The sequence below is a fragment of the Rhodnius prolixus genome, unplaced genomic scaffold (assembly GCF_049639745.1).
Source record: "Rhodnius prolixus isolate KJV_2025 unplaced genomic scaffold, Rpr scaffold_7, whole genome shotgun sequence".
Lineage (NCBI taxonomy): Eukaryota > Metazoa > Arthropoda > Insecta > Hemiptera > Reduviidae > Rhodnius > Rhodnius prolixus.
Window position 1 is genome coordinate 14,094,954 of NW_027411582.1, and position 17,410 is coordinate 14,112,363.

Genomic DNA, 17,410 nt, shown 5'->3' on the forward strand with positions numbered 1-17,410 from the left:
GAAAGGTTCAATTCGGCCCATCACATATTTTATAATAATAATAATTAAAAATTACAATATGAATCATATTATCGCAGAGATTGTAGAAAGTATAGCCATTTTTGAAGAGAAGGGGGTCTGCATTAATTTCTTGTGGATAAGGGGTCATTGTGGTATAAAAGAGAATGAAATTGTTGATAAACTTGCAAAGGAAGCCCACCAATAGTGGGGGAAATGGCTAATTATAAATTACCACACACCGATATTAAGTGTACAATTCAAAAGCAGCACTACAAAAATGGCAGACAGATTTCAGTAATGGTAATAAAGGAAGACTCTATAAAACTATGGCAGATCAGTTACCTAGACAACCATGGTTTAAGGGAACTGTCAGAAATAAATGGGTTGTTACGGCAATAAGCAGGCTGAGAGCGAACCACGCGGTATGTGGATCGTATCTACACAGGATCAACAAAAAGTCTTCTCCTCTTTGCGTAGATTGCAATGAGGAGGAGGATTTCAAACATATAATAATGATATGTCCACGTTATATAGTAGAATGGAAACGAATGTTTGACGACTTATACAGGTATTTAGATGCACCACTTCGCTATGTAGACATAATATTCTCTAACATGTATGTGCTTAAGTCTATAGCAGAGCTAGCAATGAAATATGAATGTATTTAAAAGTTATAGCCGATAAGAATGAATGCAAGGAAATGATTAGAGAAGGATTACGTGATTTTAATTTCGGTTAAGCTATAAGGATGGCAGGAATATAGAGTACTGATCCATCCATTAGTTGTAAGGTTTATGTAAATAGTTGTGTATAGTAGAGGGATGAATGTGTGAAGCGAATGTATTTATTAGTAAGAATGGAGAGTGAGTGATGTTCTAGTGATAAGTAGACGATGCTGGCTGTATGGCAAAAGCCAGTGCCAAAAAAAGACAAAAAAAACAAATGCAATGAAACTTGCCATGTAAAAATTCAATTTTTTAATACGAGTAGAAAAATTGGGGTAATAAGATTATTTGTGCAATGTTTGCTTCTACGAGGGTCGTTTGAAAAGTCAGAGAGATAGCACCACTGGCGCGTATCGAGGTTATGTTTAGTTAGTAGCATCTCTTGGAAGAACACACACCAAGTTTCAGCCAGATCGGTCTATTTCTTTGTGTTTGGCATTCGTTTGAATCGAGGAAGTCGAGTGATTTTCAAAAAATGGTTGAAAAAGAATTTCGTGTGTTGATTAAACACTACTTTATGAAAGGCAAAACGCCTCAGGAGACTAAAGAGAAGCTTGATAAACATTATGGTGACTCTGCACCTTCGATTAGAACAGTTTATAAGTGGTTTCAAAATTTTCGGAGTGGCCATATGGGCACAAGTGACGCTGAACGTTCACACTACACTCCTGAGACCAAAGAACAATCTAAACAATGGGTTACCAAGGGGGAATCTGCGCCAAAAAAGGCGAAGACCGTTCCTTCGGCCGGAAAGATTATGGCGACTGTCTTTTGGGATTCGCTAGGAATAATCCTCATCGACTATCTGGAAAAGGGTAAAACTATTACAGGTGCATATTATTCATCGTTATTGGACCGTTTGAAAACCGAGCTGCAAGAAAAACGCCCACGATTGGCCCACAAAAAAGTCCTTTTCCATCACGACAACGCACCAGCTCACACCTCAGCAGTTGTGGTCGCAAAATTAATGGAAATAGGGTTCCAACTCGTTTCACATCCCCCCTATTCTCCAGACTTGGCTCCCTCGGACTACTATTTGTTCCCCAATATGAAGAAATGGCTGGCGGGAAAAAGATTTTATTCAAACGAGGAGGTGATTGCAGAAACGAATGGCTATTTTTCAGACTTGGACAAATCCTATTATTCGGAAGGGATCAACAAACTAGAGCAGCGTTGGACGAAGTGTATAAGCCTAAAAGGAGACTATGTTGAAAAATAAAAAAGGTTTACCCCAAAAAATTAAGTAGTTTTTATTTTTGCACGGACTTATCAAACGACCCTCGTACATGTACATGTTTATGAACAGCATTTTTTGATGATGAAACTTTGAAAAAGCTGTAAAAAAGAAATAGATTGACGAATGAACACCTCGGTTCCACTCTAAAGAATAACTACGTCCCCAATTTGGACCAAATTATGATGGAACTATTATCAAAACACTCGCAGCTTCATACATCGAATTAGTTTAATTTTGGTACTATAAAAATGTCTTAATCGCTTACAGAATTTCTTAAAATAAATAAAAAAAGTTATTATGACCTGACAAAATTTTTCTTTTTAGTTTTTGGCCCGTTCCTAAAAAAAAACTTCGCCCATCACTGGAGGTTGGAGTATTGGATTCCCACGGCGGAGATCCCGGGTTCGAATCCAGCTACTTAGATTTTCTTTTCCTAGGAGCTTCTTACAGCTCACAGTCCGGTAGTGCACTGAAAAAAGCTCCGGTCGGCAATGTTGACGCGCCTTAAATCATTTAAATAAATAATTAAACAAATTGTAACAATTTAAAAAAATACAATACACACAGTTTGTAAAAATTAGTTCTTGCGGAGAGTTAGTGGTAGGTTACTCTCTACAAGTGATGTCAGGTTTTTCAAACAATAAATTTTTAGGAAGAATAAATGTTAGTTTTTTTTTTTTTTTTATTTTTAAAAAATCAACTTGAACCTTAGGGAGGGGATTAGCTATGAGGTTAGCATACTGGACTCCCACGCGGAGGTCCCGGGTTCGAATCCAGCAGCTGACCCTTAGATTTTCTCTTCCTAGGAGCTTCTTACAGCTCACTGTCCTGTGATGGACAGTGTTGTTTGTAACGAGAGAACACTGTCCGGAGGCCGGCAGTGCACTGGAAAAAGCTCCGGGCGCTAATAACCTCAGCTGTTGATGCGCCAAAAAAAAAAAAAAAAAAAAACTTGAACCTTCAAATTCGTTGATGTAAAGTCGCATGAGTGCCTCACACTATCTTCTCAAATACATATCCCTGACTTTGTTTTTTAAACTTTTCTGAGGACTTAGATGAACTGGTTCGTAATACAAGTTTACATCAATTGAAGATGTTAGAGTTGATTTATTTTTTTGTTACCATTCTGCGACGACGGTCGTTTGATCAAGCTGCTTGCGAACGTAAAGCAATAGCCAGATATACACAATCGAAGCTCTTTTTTTGAAATTTTAAACTTCTTTCGGAATTATCTTTTTTTAAGAAAATGCTTTTCCAATCTGCTGTAAAGCTGGATCCCTGTAAAAGTGAAGTAAAGTAATCGCCTATTTTTATAGGCGAGGGCTTTACGCCCAACTTATCCATCGTGGACGGGGGACGAACAGTTTTTCTTAGCAAATTGAAAGTAGTCCTACGCGGGATTTGAACTAGGGATCTCCCACTTGCGAAGCCACGATCTGGGATCCCTGTATATAGGGTGTTCAGCATAAGACTACGGTAACTTCGGGAGGCGATTCTGGGCATCATTTGCAACAAAAAATTCCATATAAACTATGGCTCGTTTCGGATCCGTTTTATAGATATTTTTAATTTTATGTTTTTTTCAAGGTGTTACTACTTTTTATCAAAAAGTTGTCTATATTTCTCAAACTATTAAAGCTACAGCAATTTTAATAAGCTCATTAGAAAGAACGTTAAATTTCCTTTTAAATAAGCTAATTTGTATTCCAAAATAATAATATTAAGTATTTTACTTTGTGGCCCAAACATAAGAAATAGCAAGTTTCTAATTTTTTCAAAAAACTTTGACTTCATTTTCTCAAAAATATTTTATATGTAAAAAAACGTGCACTATTCAAGAAAAACATCTACATACAATCACCTTTCGAAAGCTATACAATGCATAGGGGTTATTTTAAAAATTGATGCAAAAATCTGCGATTAATTACAAAAAAGTAGGCCTCAAAACAGCGTCGGCATTATGAAAGGAATTCACCTACCATAAGAATATAACTGATCAAAATCATCAAATCCACAACGATGTTTTCCAAACGTGTAATTTAATAATTAATTTATTTAAGAACTACAATCAAAAATCTAAAATTTACATTACAAATAATAAAATAAAATAAAAAGAAGAGAAATGAATATGATGTTAAATGAGGGTTAGGTACAAATTTCGAAGGAAAGGATTTTCGTTTAACGAGTTTAGATCTGTGTGTTATTCTTTAGTTAATTAGAAAAATATGCTTAATATGTGAATAAAACACAGATTTTCTTGAACTACACAAAAAACTTTTGTAATTAACAGGTTATGAAGAGCTAATGAATAAGCCGTATCGAGCTTCTATATCTATAAAATGGAACCGAATCGAGTCATAGTTTATATGGAATTTTTTGTTGCAAATGATGCCCTGAATCGCCTCCCGAAGTTACCGGAGTCTTATGCTGAACACCCTGTTTATTTACCAGTTCTTGTACGTCTTCATGATCTGATAAGTTATTGATAATTTCACCAACAATTAAGGTTTTTTCGTTCATTTCGATAAGATCGTTTTCGCTGAAAGTGTTAAAACCTTCTCCGCAGATGATAACGTTTATATGTGTTCGGTTCCTACTGATGGCACATTCAAGCTTTCCAGCACGAATTTAAAGTGTGTTGTTTTATTCGAGCAATTACTGCAGCTCACTGTCCGGCTGAATGTGAACATGCCTAATGAAATTGGCTGATGCAACATGTACAGTCTCGATACATATTCAGTCCCAAAAAAAAAAGATAAATAAATCGCCCAAAATACAAATTGCATTAAAACAGGTTTTACTGTATGTTAACATTCGTGAATGGTTGAAATTGTTGAAATGGAATTCTCTATTTTAGTAGAATTCTGGAAGAGCAGTTCCATCATTCCTCCTTCATGCTTCAAAACTATCATTTTACTTCAGTGAAGCAAGTAGTCATGTAAAATATTAACTATTCCATTAGTAAAAAATTTGAATTTATTTTTTGAACGAGTTAAACAATATGAGCAATTGAGTTGCCACAATCTTAACTTTAAATAAATAATAATTTTTCTTTCATAAGTTTTGGTTTTGGAGATAAAAGTAAAGTGAAGTATATGAGGTTGGCGACCTTTCCTTATCTTAACGGTTTGTACGAAGTAAAAAAAAAAAATCTTATCGTCAAAGTCTTATTTCAAATAGTTTTGTAAATAAAAACTATTTCTGGTATGGGAAGAAAAAAAATAGATTTAACAAACTGTGATCTATTTAAAATGAAAACTGGCACACATCCTCAATTTGTGAAATGTGCTAACTAGATACTAAAGTTGAAGGATTTTAATTTAAATAAACTTTGCGAATTGTATTTAAAATTTTTAGCATAAATAATCAAATGTTCATAACTTATTTCGATAATCTCGCTTTCAGTTTGTGAGAAGGTCAACCTTTGACCTGGTTTTTCTGTAAGAATTATACTACCTATAATATTTCGTTTTAACTAGTTAAAACTCAAAATTTTGATAAAATACAATAAGAATATTATTTGGTGAGATGTTTCCTTTATCTTACCGATAGAAATGCGGTGGGAGCCAGCCAAATGATAAGTGGTTGGTACATGTTTGGTCTCCGCATTAGAGATTGGGGAATTACGCACACAAATAGAAGCTCTCAACCCTTGTGCAATGCCGTTTTTACCTCTTAGATAGAGATTCAGACCTCAGTACGAGCATGAATTCATTTTGCTCGAGAATTCAAAGCTCTTTTCTTCCTTGTAAAAGCTCTTGCGTCCCTAGTTAACTAGGAGCAATGCATACGTGAAGCGAGCAAGATTTTGAATGAGCACAGAATGCTCTGTAATCTGTAAGCCCTCAGAGATTGCAGAAAAAGTCGTTTACAGTGACCTATTACGGACGTTGTAAACTTTTGGTTGTTTTGTCCTGCGTTCGGACGTGTATACACGTCATTGTCTCTGATTTATTCCACGCTTAACAGGTTAATTTAGTATTAATGAGGCTAAAATTTAATATTTGATAGAAAATCTGAGATAAAATAATAAATTTCTCACCATTGGACCAATGTTTGGACAGCATTTGAGACTTTGTGGATCCCCTAAGTAGTGTACATGGTATTGCAATTTCTTACTGGAGGAGTAAAGAGACTATGGGAGCACTCTGACAGATTTCTGTGGAGCCTCAAGTGGCCCGCATTACTTAGATTAAACTTAATAAAGTATTTAACCTTAAAACAAAGTAACCCGTTGAGCTATAAAACATTTTTGGGCTATTGCAAGTGGAAAAACCTCATTAAAACTGTATGATAGGTTAGTTATATGTGGATTGATCGTCAAAGATAAACTTGACTTATTAAACTGTAAGATTTTGTTAAGGAGAGATCACAAAATTGATTATAGTTGTCTCAGGTTGTATACTTTTTGAGAGAGTTGAAGGTAGATGTTCAATTAAAACAGCATGTGAATTCATTGTAAAAAGAAAAAGAGTTGCAGACCTTTGCTTTTCTGAAGATTGTGACGTCTCTATTTATTTATAAATTTACTGCATCTAAAGAATGACAAACGAGTCGAATTTATAGAAAAGCAGTATAACTATAAAACTAGTAGTAAGGACAATGTTAACATTCCGTTAAGAAAAGTAGTAAAGTTTAATTTTATCCTTCATGTTATGGCTAGTAAATTATAGAATAAGATTCCGGCAATGATCAGAAACTCAGAAGCTATAAATAGTTTTTTAATAGAAAATAACTTTTCAAACTCATCTGAATTCTTTAGATCACAACTGCAATGAATAACTCTTTAAACTGTATTTATAAACTATTTACTGTTTGGCTCAAGATCATAATAATGTTTGTACTGTTTTTACACTAACTGGCTTTCATAGTTAGAAAATGTAGGCATATAAGCAAAACAAAATGTATATATTGTATTCTCTAGAACAGCGTTTCCCAACCTGTGGTACGCGAGTTGCTGGTTGATGGTACGCGAAAAATAATCAATAATGGCGGACATAAAAAAATTAAATTCTAAAAATATCACAAAACCCGAAAACACAATTGATAATTGTATTTCAAACACCTTCTATAAAGAAAATTTAGGAAAAGCTACATCATTATCAATAAAAGATAAAGAAAACTTAATAGAATTATCATGTGACAGAACTTAAATGATAACTATGTAAAAATCTGCTTAAAGAGACTGGATTGTAATGAGTAAGCTCTATACAAGCAACATTAAATTTCATTGGTACTTACAGGTAGTTGAATGCTTAAAAGAAATTAATTTAGAAGATTTGGGCGCAAAATATAATAATCCTAAGGAAGAACTTGGTAAATTAATTAATAATCTCCTTAACAAAAACTTACAGTTTTAAAAGTTAAGTATAAGGGTTGATTAAACGCCAAAAGGTACACAAATCAGCAGTTTCCAACATTTCATTAATACTTCATTGATATAATTTAAGTAATTTTACTGCATTAACTTTTCCTTCACATTTTTTAGAATTTATTAGATGTCACAGACCCTTATGCTGGCCATTTTCGTCTACAAAATATTTACTCAAGTAGCACACCATTTAACTTAGATTGACTGTAATATCTATTTATCTATAATAATCAAACTATTAATCACAGGTGAAAAAGAAAACGTTATAAAAAATATAAAAAAAATAAGAGGCTAAAAAATTCATAAACTTTTTTTACATCAATGATTTTATGCATTTATTTTTATTTTTAAATAAAAATCATTGGTTTAAGTTCATTCTTCGATTAAAGTAATTGTTATTTTATGTTGTAGTCAAACGTTTGTAATAATAAGTAATAAATAATCTGGCTTTATCGCAAATAATATAGTTTTCTTCAATTACATTCTCAATCTAGGTGTTCTTCCCACAATGTTATATATATGTAATATAAAATAAAGAAAATAAAGATATGCATATTTTTAGGACAGCTAATTATTCCAGTATTTTACCATAAGTAAAATTAGGGGGACTAAATTAAATTACAATTGAGAAATGAGTAAATATTGTTGAATAATCTACTTGTTATTAAATGTATGTTATTTGTGCTCACGAATATTTCGGTAAGACGAATTTAAGACTGAAATATTGTTTTGAATCCTCCGTGATTGAAATTTAAAAAGTGGCCGACTCTAACTTTGTTTTTTTCTACTTTAACATGCATGTATATGTGACTACTCAGAATAATTCATCACTCATTTTATCATAATTATAATAAAAAAATATTATGAATGAACTGGCCAGCATAAGGGTCTGTGACATCTAATAAATTCTAAAAAATGTGAAGGAAAAGTTAATGCAGTAAAATTACTTAAATTATATCAATGAAGTATTAATGAAATGTTGGAAACTGCTGATTTGTGTACCTTTTGGCGTTTAATCAACCCTTATACTTAACTTTTAAAACTGTAAGTTTTTGTTAAGGAGATTTTTGTACCTTTTGGATAGATTTTCCTTTTTGTCTATTTGCAAAGTTACGTCTGCTTTACAGATTTTTTAAAATTTGGAATAAGCTATTCTATCATTATAACCTGATAAGGTGTTAAATCGGAACCGTAACTACCACTGGAGAGATCTTTTTAAAGAATGATTATAGTTGCGGTCCCCAAACCATCCTCAATAACCATTTTTTTGAGAAAGCGTTTTGAATAAAATAGGAAGGTATTTGTACGTAAATAGCAAAATTAAACTGCGATTTCAGTACTTCCTTTTAAGAGGAGCAAGAAAAATAAACTGCGATTACAGTACTTCTCCTTAAAAGGCAAAGATTTTGAATCGAACGACAATTCATTGATGTAAATCGGTTCACTCATTGATAATTTTAACGATTGCAGTACTTCCTCTTAGTAGGTGTAAGAGCATGATGGCACTTCACAGCCACGTAGAGGAGCTTTAACCACTTATTTGAGCTAAATTTTATCAAAATCGGACTAAGCTTTGTAGAAATATTGGTAATAATAGTTTTAGAAAGGGCCTTATTTGGGTGGGGCGAACTCCCCTCCTTATGAGGCATAGCGTCGAGACTTTTAAAGTACAAATCTGTACAAAATTTCGATTCGAATGACACTTCATTCATGAAAATCGGTTCACGTGTCGATAATTTGAAACGACTGCTATACTTCCCCTTAACAAGTGTAAGAGCAGATCGTCGCTTTATTGTTACGTAGGGGAGCCCTAACCCTATCATCCTACCAAATTTTATCAAAATCGGGCCAAGATTTACAGAGTAATTAGTAATAATAATTTTGGAGGGGGCCTTACATAAAGGGGGCTAACTCCTCTCCCATTAGATGTACAGCGTGGAGACCCCCAAAAGGCACATCTACATAAAATTCCGAATCGAATGACACCTCATTCATGAAAATCGGTTCACGCGTTTAGGCGCTACGTTGTTTACAAAAAAGGTAACAAGAAGAACAAGAAGAACAACAACAACAAGAAGAACAAGAACAAGAACATTTTTTGAAAAAGCCGTTTTTGCTCATTTTCGGCAACTTTTTTCTCGAAACCTATTAGATCTGGGTGGTTGCAAAAAAATTACAGTTATAAAGGAGGATTTGCCCTATATTATAAAGAAAATTTGGGAATTTTATCTTTTATAGAAAAATAGAAAAAAATTGTCAAAGTTGGGTGTTTTTCAACGTTACACTTTTTCGTGCAGTTTTTGATGGTCAACCCTTATACAACTGTCCTACCGGACAGTTTTAATATTGAAGAGAAAAATATGTATGCAATTTTTAATTATTTAAAAAAAGTTTTAAAACTAAGATCTTACACTTTACTAAGTTTATAAAGTGAACATGAACTTAAACTCCTTTGTAACAGATACATTGTATCTCTATTCAAATAAAGATAATAATAGTAAAATAACAAACTCGGAATAACAAATTTCACGAAATACAATCATTTTTACGAAGTGGTACAATTTAGCATGATGTAGTGGTAAGCGAGCCAAAAAAGGTTGGAAAACGCTGCTCTAGAAAGAAGAAACTTTGACTGAGAGAGATTGACTGTCTAATCATAAGGTATTGCTTATTGAGGAAACATTCACCAAGTGTAAGGTTTTTCGTATAATGGGAAAATACGTCTCCCATAAGATTTTTTTTTTAAGTTTGGCGCCTGCAAACTGAAACAGAACAGGAGATCACAGTTTCTGGCTTTCTTGAATGATGCAGGGTTGAAGTTAGATGTTTATTGGTAGCCATAAGAACTAGTGTTGCAGCTTCTTACCTATGAACGGTCCGACATTAGATTAGATTAGGTTTCGTACTATTTTTATTTTTATGTGTTAAATATATACTCAAAATCTGAGAGAACCAAGAATCTCTTTTCATGTTCAATGATATCAAAACACATTTTTTTCTGTTGATAGTTGAATTTAAGAAAATAGGCAAGATTCCATTGTTTCTTTTGACAGTAAACAAGTATAGAGTTCCTAAATATTAAAAGAAATGCGATGCTAAATTTTACTCATTTCGGTATTTGTCTTTACTGTTACCGCACTGAGTAAATTGGTGGTTATATTTATGAATTAATAAGGGTACGCTAATGCTGCTGAATTTACGGAAGGAGGCAAAAATACTTTTAAGATTGGATTATTGCAATGAGAAGTAAAAAAGGTAGGTGTTCACGTGATGTAGCGTGCTGTGGGATGAAAAGGTGTACACTAAAATGGAGGCGATACTGTAATAACTCTCATAGCTGGATATTAGAAGGAAAAAGTTTGGCAGAAGGTTTGTGCTGCAATCAAAAGGTGTAAGAACATTGTTCTTATAATAAAGTATAAGCCTCGAAGTTATTTCCATTGAAATTTTTTAACAAGTTTGGGCACCTAATTACATGGCAATACAGACCTTGTAAAAGAATATTCATCGTAGAATGCGGAAAAAGAATATTGCTGCGTTGAGAGCCTGATAGATTAAAAGTTTTTTTAAAAAAAATATTAATACGTCTACTTTTACTAACACTTACTGTTTAGAAGGTAAAGGTAAAATTTCATATTCTTATTTTATTGAATTTTGATGATGGACGAATGAATGCTTGATGTCGAGTCATTTTTCACTTAATTTATTTAAGGAATTTTATTATAGATATTGCAGTACTGATGAATGCTAATCAAGAAAAACACTTACTTTAATATTTATCTAAAACACTGTTATTCAACAAAAGAAAGAAAACAAGCTGTAAAACAAGAACAAACTATTTTTACAGAGGAAACCTCAAAAACACATTTAGAGAGAAATATAAGTGAAAACAAAAATTAAGTCAACTTAAAAACCAGTCCTCAACTTAAATAAATGGAACTTGAAATGTTTTAAATTTTAATATAAATTAATTGGTTATAAATATTCATGAAAATATATGTGGCCTACAAATAAAAATACTTTTGATTGAGTACTTTTGGTTCCAATTTTTGTTATTATTTTTTTAAGAGAATGAAAATATTTTGTTTCTTTCCGCAATTATGCAGAATTATCGCAGTGATCTAGAGAAGTAGCTTTGAATACTTTTGACGTATAACACATTCTTTAAACCATTCTAGATCATATCTATCCGGTAAAAGTTCGCGTGCAAGGTATTTTTCTTTTAATAAAACGAAAAAAAGTATAAGGTTTTTGGATTAGTGCCTTGATAAGCGTGTAGTTTGGGTGCCTTTATAATTTAATAGTCATCTGTTGGCTATGGTTTGATGATAAGAACAGCGAGTGAACGTTTTTGATAGATTAAATAAATCTAGTTTATATAATATAAACCCTTTTAGATAAAATAATATGTAGTCGGATTCTGTATTCTCAGAGCTGCATTTTAACCATAAAACATTTGTTGCAAGTTGAACACTACTAATTTAAAACATCTTTTCTTCAAAAGTTTTTTCCACTTTTAAAAAATATAATAAATATTATAATAACAATATAAAATAAATAATAAATATAAAATATAATAAAAATAATAAATATAAAATATAATAAAAATAATAAATATAAAATATAACTAAATGAAATAAAATATGGCTCTGAAGGGTCTGGCCATCTTCTCTTTTTATTTAAAAAACTCTTTCTTCTATTTCTTTTAAGTTCCCATGTAGCGTGTGCTTGGCAGATGCTGGCAACTATCTCTGCAATGCTTCCTAGTCCAGCAAATCTGTCTTAAAATCCTATAGCCCCTCAAAAATTGGTCGATCTCTAGATCTTCTACTTCTTATGAGACTTATGCAGGTTTTTCGACAAGCTCTGTCTTCGTTCATGCAGTGCAGCTGTCCTAGCCGATGATATTTTCTCAGTTTTGTGGCAAGTTCAATGTTTCTTCCTCTTATAGCCAATATAACTGTTCTGGCACGCCGTTAAGCGCTTATGCATTTTTTCTGTGTTAAAGAATAATTTTTGACTACTGGCTTGCGTACACCTAAAAAACGTTCTTTTTCTTCCTCTTCAATATGCAGCTGTCAACATCTATGACAATAAGCTATGGAACATAGTCAGGGGACTGTTAGCACATTGTGACATTGTCTATATGAAAATAAATATGACTATTGCTAAAGCTTACTTCTTATTGTCTCAAACTCTGTTCTGTTCTGTTTTTAAACTATAATATTATTATTTCGAAGGCCTTTGCTAACCTCATTTTTGGACGTGAAGGTAGCTCCTAAGTATTTAAAATCTCTCGAATAGAGCGCCTGACTGGTAGATCTCCGATTGGTCTTGCCTCTTAGGTATTTTGTCATCTGGTACTTTTGTCGGTGATGACTCGAATCCTATAAGCGATAGCAGTTAAGTATATAGCAAAAAATAAAATAAGATAAACCCACGTAACTGGCTGAAGAAACACTTCACTTCAAAGCTCAACAAACGATCTGATAGAGCAAGATTGGTAATCATGAGAAGTACCTACTTGTTAATTTCATCTTTAAGGTCGACCATCATTAATAGCTGATAATTGTCCCTTAAGTGGTAAGTGGCTGTTGCAGGCTGCATCCAATTACTATTTCGGGATTGTTTGTCACAGCGTAGAACGTTGTTCTATTCTCACAACACGCTCGGTATTGACAAGAACTGCTGCTGAGTCCAGAAAAAAAATATCTTTTATTAAGGGCTACTTCTTTTTTTTGAGAAAAACTTTACTTAAATGATTTTTCGAAATGATAATCGTTCTAGGTTTGAGAAGTGTCTAATTTTTAAGGAAAGAAAGCTGCACAATTATATGCCTGAAATTTTAAAAATAAAAAAAATCAGACATTATTTTTACTCCTGCATTATATAAAGCTTCTCTAGATATTTTAGTAAAGTACTCTTTTACATAGTGCTAAAAATTGCTATATGAATATTATTCATGACCTCAAGTCTGTCAATGATTAAATAAATAAAATAAGTTTAACTATTGATTTCTGTAAAAAAATAACTGCATCTGCTAAACTTCTGTCAAATGCCCTTTTACATATATGTGTAATATAGACATCTCTCCTAAAAATATAAATAGCGTGTGTATAAATTTGTATTATGTATGCAATGCTACCGTAAAGATTTTTTTGACAAATTTATGTTTGCTAAAATAAAAATTAGAAAGTAAAAATGATACATGAAAAGTTTCTAGTTCACCATAACACCAATAGAGTGCACTAAAATGTAAAGCCCTGTTACTGGTACGGAAACAGTTGGGAAGGTATCTCTTTTTCGTGTGGGTTATTCCCTTAGAAAGATACAATGTATTATTTGTTTATTTCATTTAAGCAGATTAATTTTGTGCTGTCTAATTAAATTTTGAAGGACTTTAATTTGATTTTGTAATATATATTTTTTTTAAAAGTAATGAAATTTATCTTTATTGACAGTGCCTCTTCTAATTTTTAGTGTTTGTTCTACAAAAAATTGGAAATTTAGTTCAAGCGTTACCTGACAGCAATAAAGGGACATAACTTCTACAGTTGAATAGGTTATCTTGATTTAGGTAAATAATGTTATGCAAGAATAGTTGACACCCACTTCTAGTATCATTATAGCTTTCAAGTAATGTAGTGCGTGAAAATAAGAATGGAAGAAGTGTTAATTGCTGCTACTTCAGCTATGACTGCTACATTACTTTCAAATCCATTGGAAGTAGTTAAAACCAGATTTCAATTGCAAGGAGAATTAAGAGCAAAAGGTCTTTATACAATTCATTATAAAAATTTCTTCCATGCCATATATGTGATAGCTAAAGTAGACGGATTAAGTGCTCTTCAAAAGGGTTTAGTTCCTGCTCTGTGGCATCAACTCTTTATGAATGGAATACGTCTTAGTGGTTTCCAAATAGCTGAAGAACGTAAGTGGAATCAAAATAAGAAAGGAGAAATCTCGCTCTTAAAAACTTCTGCGATTGCAGCAGCTTTGGGTGGTGTCACTGCTTATACTGGAAGTCCTTTCTATCTGGTAAGTTCTCAGAGATAAAGTAATATTCTTACCTTCCATTTAGAATATATCTTTTGACTGTATTTTTAAAACTGTCCATAATTGTTCTATTTCATTTATGTTATGCGTTATTGATGAGTGCTTGATAGTTTGTTGTAGGTTAAAATACAGTTACAGGCTCAATCTAGTCAGAGTATTGCTGTAGGAACACAACATGCTATAAATGGAACATTATCTACTTTAAGGAATATTTATAAAACTCAAGGATTGAAAGGGCTTTGGAGAGGATGTACAGGCTCATTACCAAGGAGATGCATCGGTTCTGCTACCCAACTTAGTTCTTTTACTGTTTGCAAAGATGTTTTGGCGAACAATAAGGTTGTAACGTAAATATTAATTATTTTAGTGAATTATAATGAGTTTATTTCAAAAAAGAATGTTTCTGCTAGAAAAAATGTTTTATTCTGTTTATGCATTTTCATTAATACTCTTATTAAAGCCTTTTGTGATTATCTAGCTTTTAACTTCCACGCGGTCATCTTCCTTGAGTTCAAAATTAATTTATTCGTATACCATGAATTAAAATAAATGGTAATAGGATATAGTTAGGAGTGGACTGATTGGTGAACAAGTTCAACGTCTTTAAGTTCTTCAGATTTTTATTTGTCTGAAGGGAAGATGTGACCTAGCATTATCTTGCTGGCATAATACTTGTTTGAAGGTGATCATAAGTGTATGATTACTGTGCATGCTTCGAGCAAATTTTTTGCTTACTTTTCGTGTTTCTTTTTATTCTATATTTTTTGAACTTCATTTTATGGAGTGTAGGTCTTGATCATTCATGTCCAATGACCAAACGTTTCAGCTTAGATGTGCCTGATTAGATGCGGAGGTGGCTTCAAGAGAGTATGATTAATTTGGAGATTAATCTCTGATGAGAACATCTCCCATAGTAAAGAGAAGTCGTGTTAACAACTGTTTTTAGACTACAGCCAGCTCTGCAGCAGGTGTTCGAGTTTTTGTAGTGGAATTTGCCTCCAATTGTTTTCTCTTTTGAGAGTAACTTATGTCTATAGACATACTCATTGTTTTCTAATTAGCTCCCAATTAAATTGTCTGAAGTGAACACTACAATTATATAAATAAAACTTTTAAATAAATATTACTTTTTTCTAATCAACTAAAACTAATTAATCAGTACTTGATTTTTAGTCAAGAAAGTATTTGAAAGTTCTCTCCGAATTAGTACAAAAGTATAGTGGTTCATTAATACTTCGTGCTATTTTGAAAAAAGAGGTGTTAAATGTAGGAGGAATTAAGCATATTTTTAGTCGACTCGCTTCTGCTTCAGAATTCTAGTTCTTCTAGTTTTTAGATACTATCTAAGATGTATTGGTGCTAGGATCAGTTACAAGTTGGGACTTCACACACACTTATGAATGAATTATACTTTTAATTAGTTTCTGCAGCGTTAATCAAATTATCAGTGTGTTTTAAAGAAAGAATCTCAAAACATTTAGTTGGATGCGAAGTTGGTAATGTTTATCTTTAGTGCAACATTTAGATTGTGAACTCTTCATTATTTACTTATTTTTGAAAAGATTTCCCTACGATTATGACAAATGTTTGGATTTTTCTCACCCTTTTTAGTCAACATTGAATAGTTTTTCCTTTAGCTTCTTCATTTATTTATATACATATATTTAATTTTCTCCTAGGTTTACAGCATTCCAAGAGGTTACTTGAATTCCTTCGTTGCAAGCATGATTGGAGGTATTGCTGTTACAGCAGTTATGTGCCCTTTGGATACTATATCTACTAGGCTTTATAATCAAGGTACTTTTTTTAGATTATAAGGTCATAATACTTTTAAATAAATTTTCTTTACATTTTAATGATATATTTTTAAAAATATACTTTTAGGAGTGGACTTCAAAGGAAAAGGTTTACTTTATTCTAGTTATTTGGATTGTGTCAGAAAGATGTATCAAACTGAAGGTTTATTTAGTTTTTACAAAGGTGTCGTACCATTTTATATAAGAACTGGTCCGCATACAGTATTAGTTCTTGTTATTTGGGATGCTCTTAAAAATGCAAGTAAACATTTTTAAGAAATAGTAAAATGTTTGCTATAATAGATACCCTATGAAGTATTACACTCACTCACTAGTTTTGTGGAAAGACGAAAGCTAATATGTAGTCATAATTGTAATTGTAGTTATAATTGTAATTTTAGTAAATTAAATAATAAGAATTGTTGGGCTTTTATTTCAATTGTTGATACCTTGTCGCTCGAATAGCAATGTAAATTTTGAACACTTTTTAGTCCTTTTTTTGGTAAGTGGCCGTTTTTATACTGAAGTCAATGTTACATTCTATCAACTCACAGATTCTATCACGGTCTATGCCTCCTCATTATTTTTCTAGCCATTTTGTAAATGGGCTAATGAAACTGAATGAATTTTGCTGAACCGAAAATAGGCTATACCGACAGTATCTCTTTTTGACATCATATTTCCCTGGCAAGAAATGCACTTTTCAGAAAAACCTATGGGTTTCCCTTGTTAATTAATTCTACTTAATCAATTTTTCTTTGTTGATTTCGTCCATATGTTTAAAGGTGTTAGTCCAGTTTTAGAGGTACTCAGCTACTATCTTTTTCTAGATGTAGTTTTATTAAAAAGAATAAATGTTGTATTCATGTAGCTAGTTATCTTTTATAAATTTATTTTATTGTTCCATACTCTCTCTGAAAGAATATCAAGTTAACCACGTTCATCATGCAGGTTTCAGCACGAATGAAAGGTTAATCGAAATAGTATCTGGTTTCAATGTTGAATATATCAGCTGGGGTTTTAAATCAGTATTCTTCATGGTACAATCTGTTTTACTCCGGCCATACATTCATCACATCTCTCAGGTTAACAGGCTGTGTGTGAATTTGAAGATCTTACTTTGATTTTTTTTTTTTGTTATACTCAACTTCTAGAGCACAAATATTACATAGTGATAAAGTGTCTCTTCTCTAAGTGAGGATGAAGCTACGATGGGGGTAAGTGT

The 17,410-nt window shown here is 32.3% G+C and overlaps 1 protein-coding gene across 1 annotated transcript; it reads left to right on the forward strand.

Moving 5' to 3' along the window:
* Window positions 1-13,585: 13,585 nt before the first annotated feature.
* On the forward strand, window positions 13,586-16,609 carry LOC141447029 (solute carrier family 25 member 35-like). The gene is made up of 4 exons (XM_074114174.1): window positions 13,586-14,371; window positions 14,510-14,728; window positions 16,069-16,186; window positions 16,274-16,609. Exons 1-4 carry the CDS (start codon window positions 13,994-13,996, stop codon window positions 16,459-16,461), a joined length of 903 nt encoding a protein of 300 aa, XP_073970275.1. The 5' UTR covers window positions 13,586-13,993; the 3' UTR covers window positions 16,462-16,609.
* The last annotated feature ends 801 nt before the right edge of the window (window positions 16,610-17,410 follow it).

Bases quoted from the DNA above. Each gene is read 5' to 3' on its own strand.
- LOC141447029 (XM_074114174.1), top strand. From the start codon at position 13,994: ATGGAAGAAGTGTTAATTGCTGCTACTTCAGCTATGACTGCTACATTA. The intron at 14,372-14,509 runs GTAAGTTCTCAG...AGTTTGTTGTAG, and splicing joins CTGGAAGTCCTTTCTATCTG to GTTAAAATACAGTTACAGGC. The intron at 14,729-16,068 runs GTTGTAACGTAA...ATTTTCTCCTAG, and splicing joins ATGTTTTGGCGAACAATAAG to GTTTACAGCATTCCAAGAGG.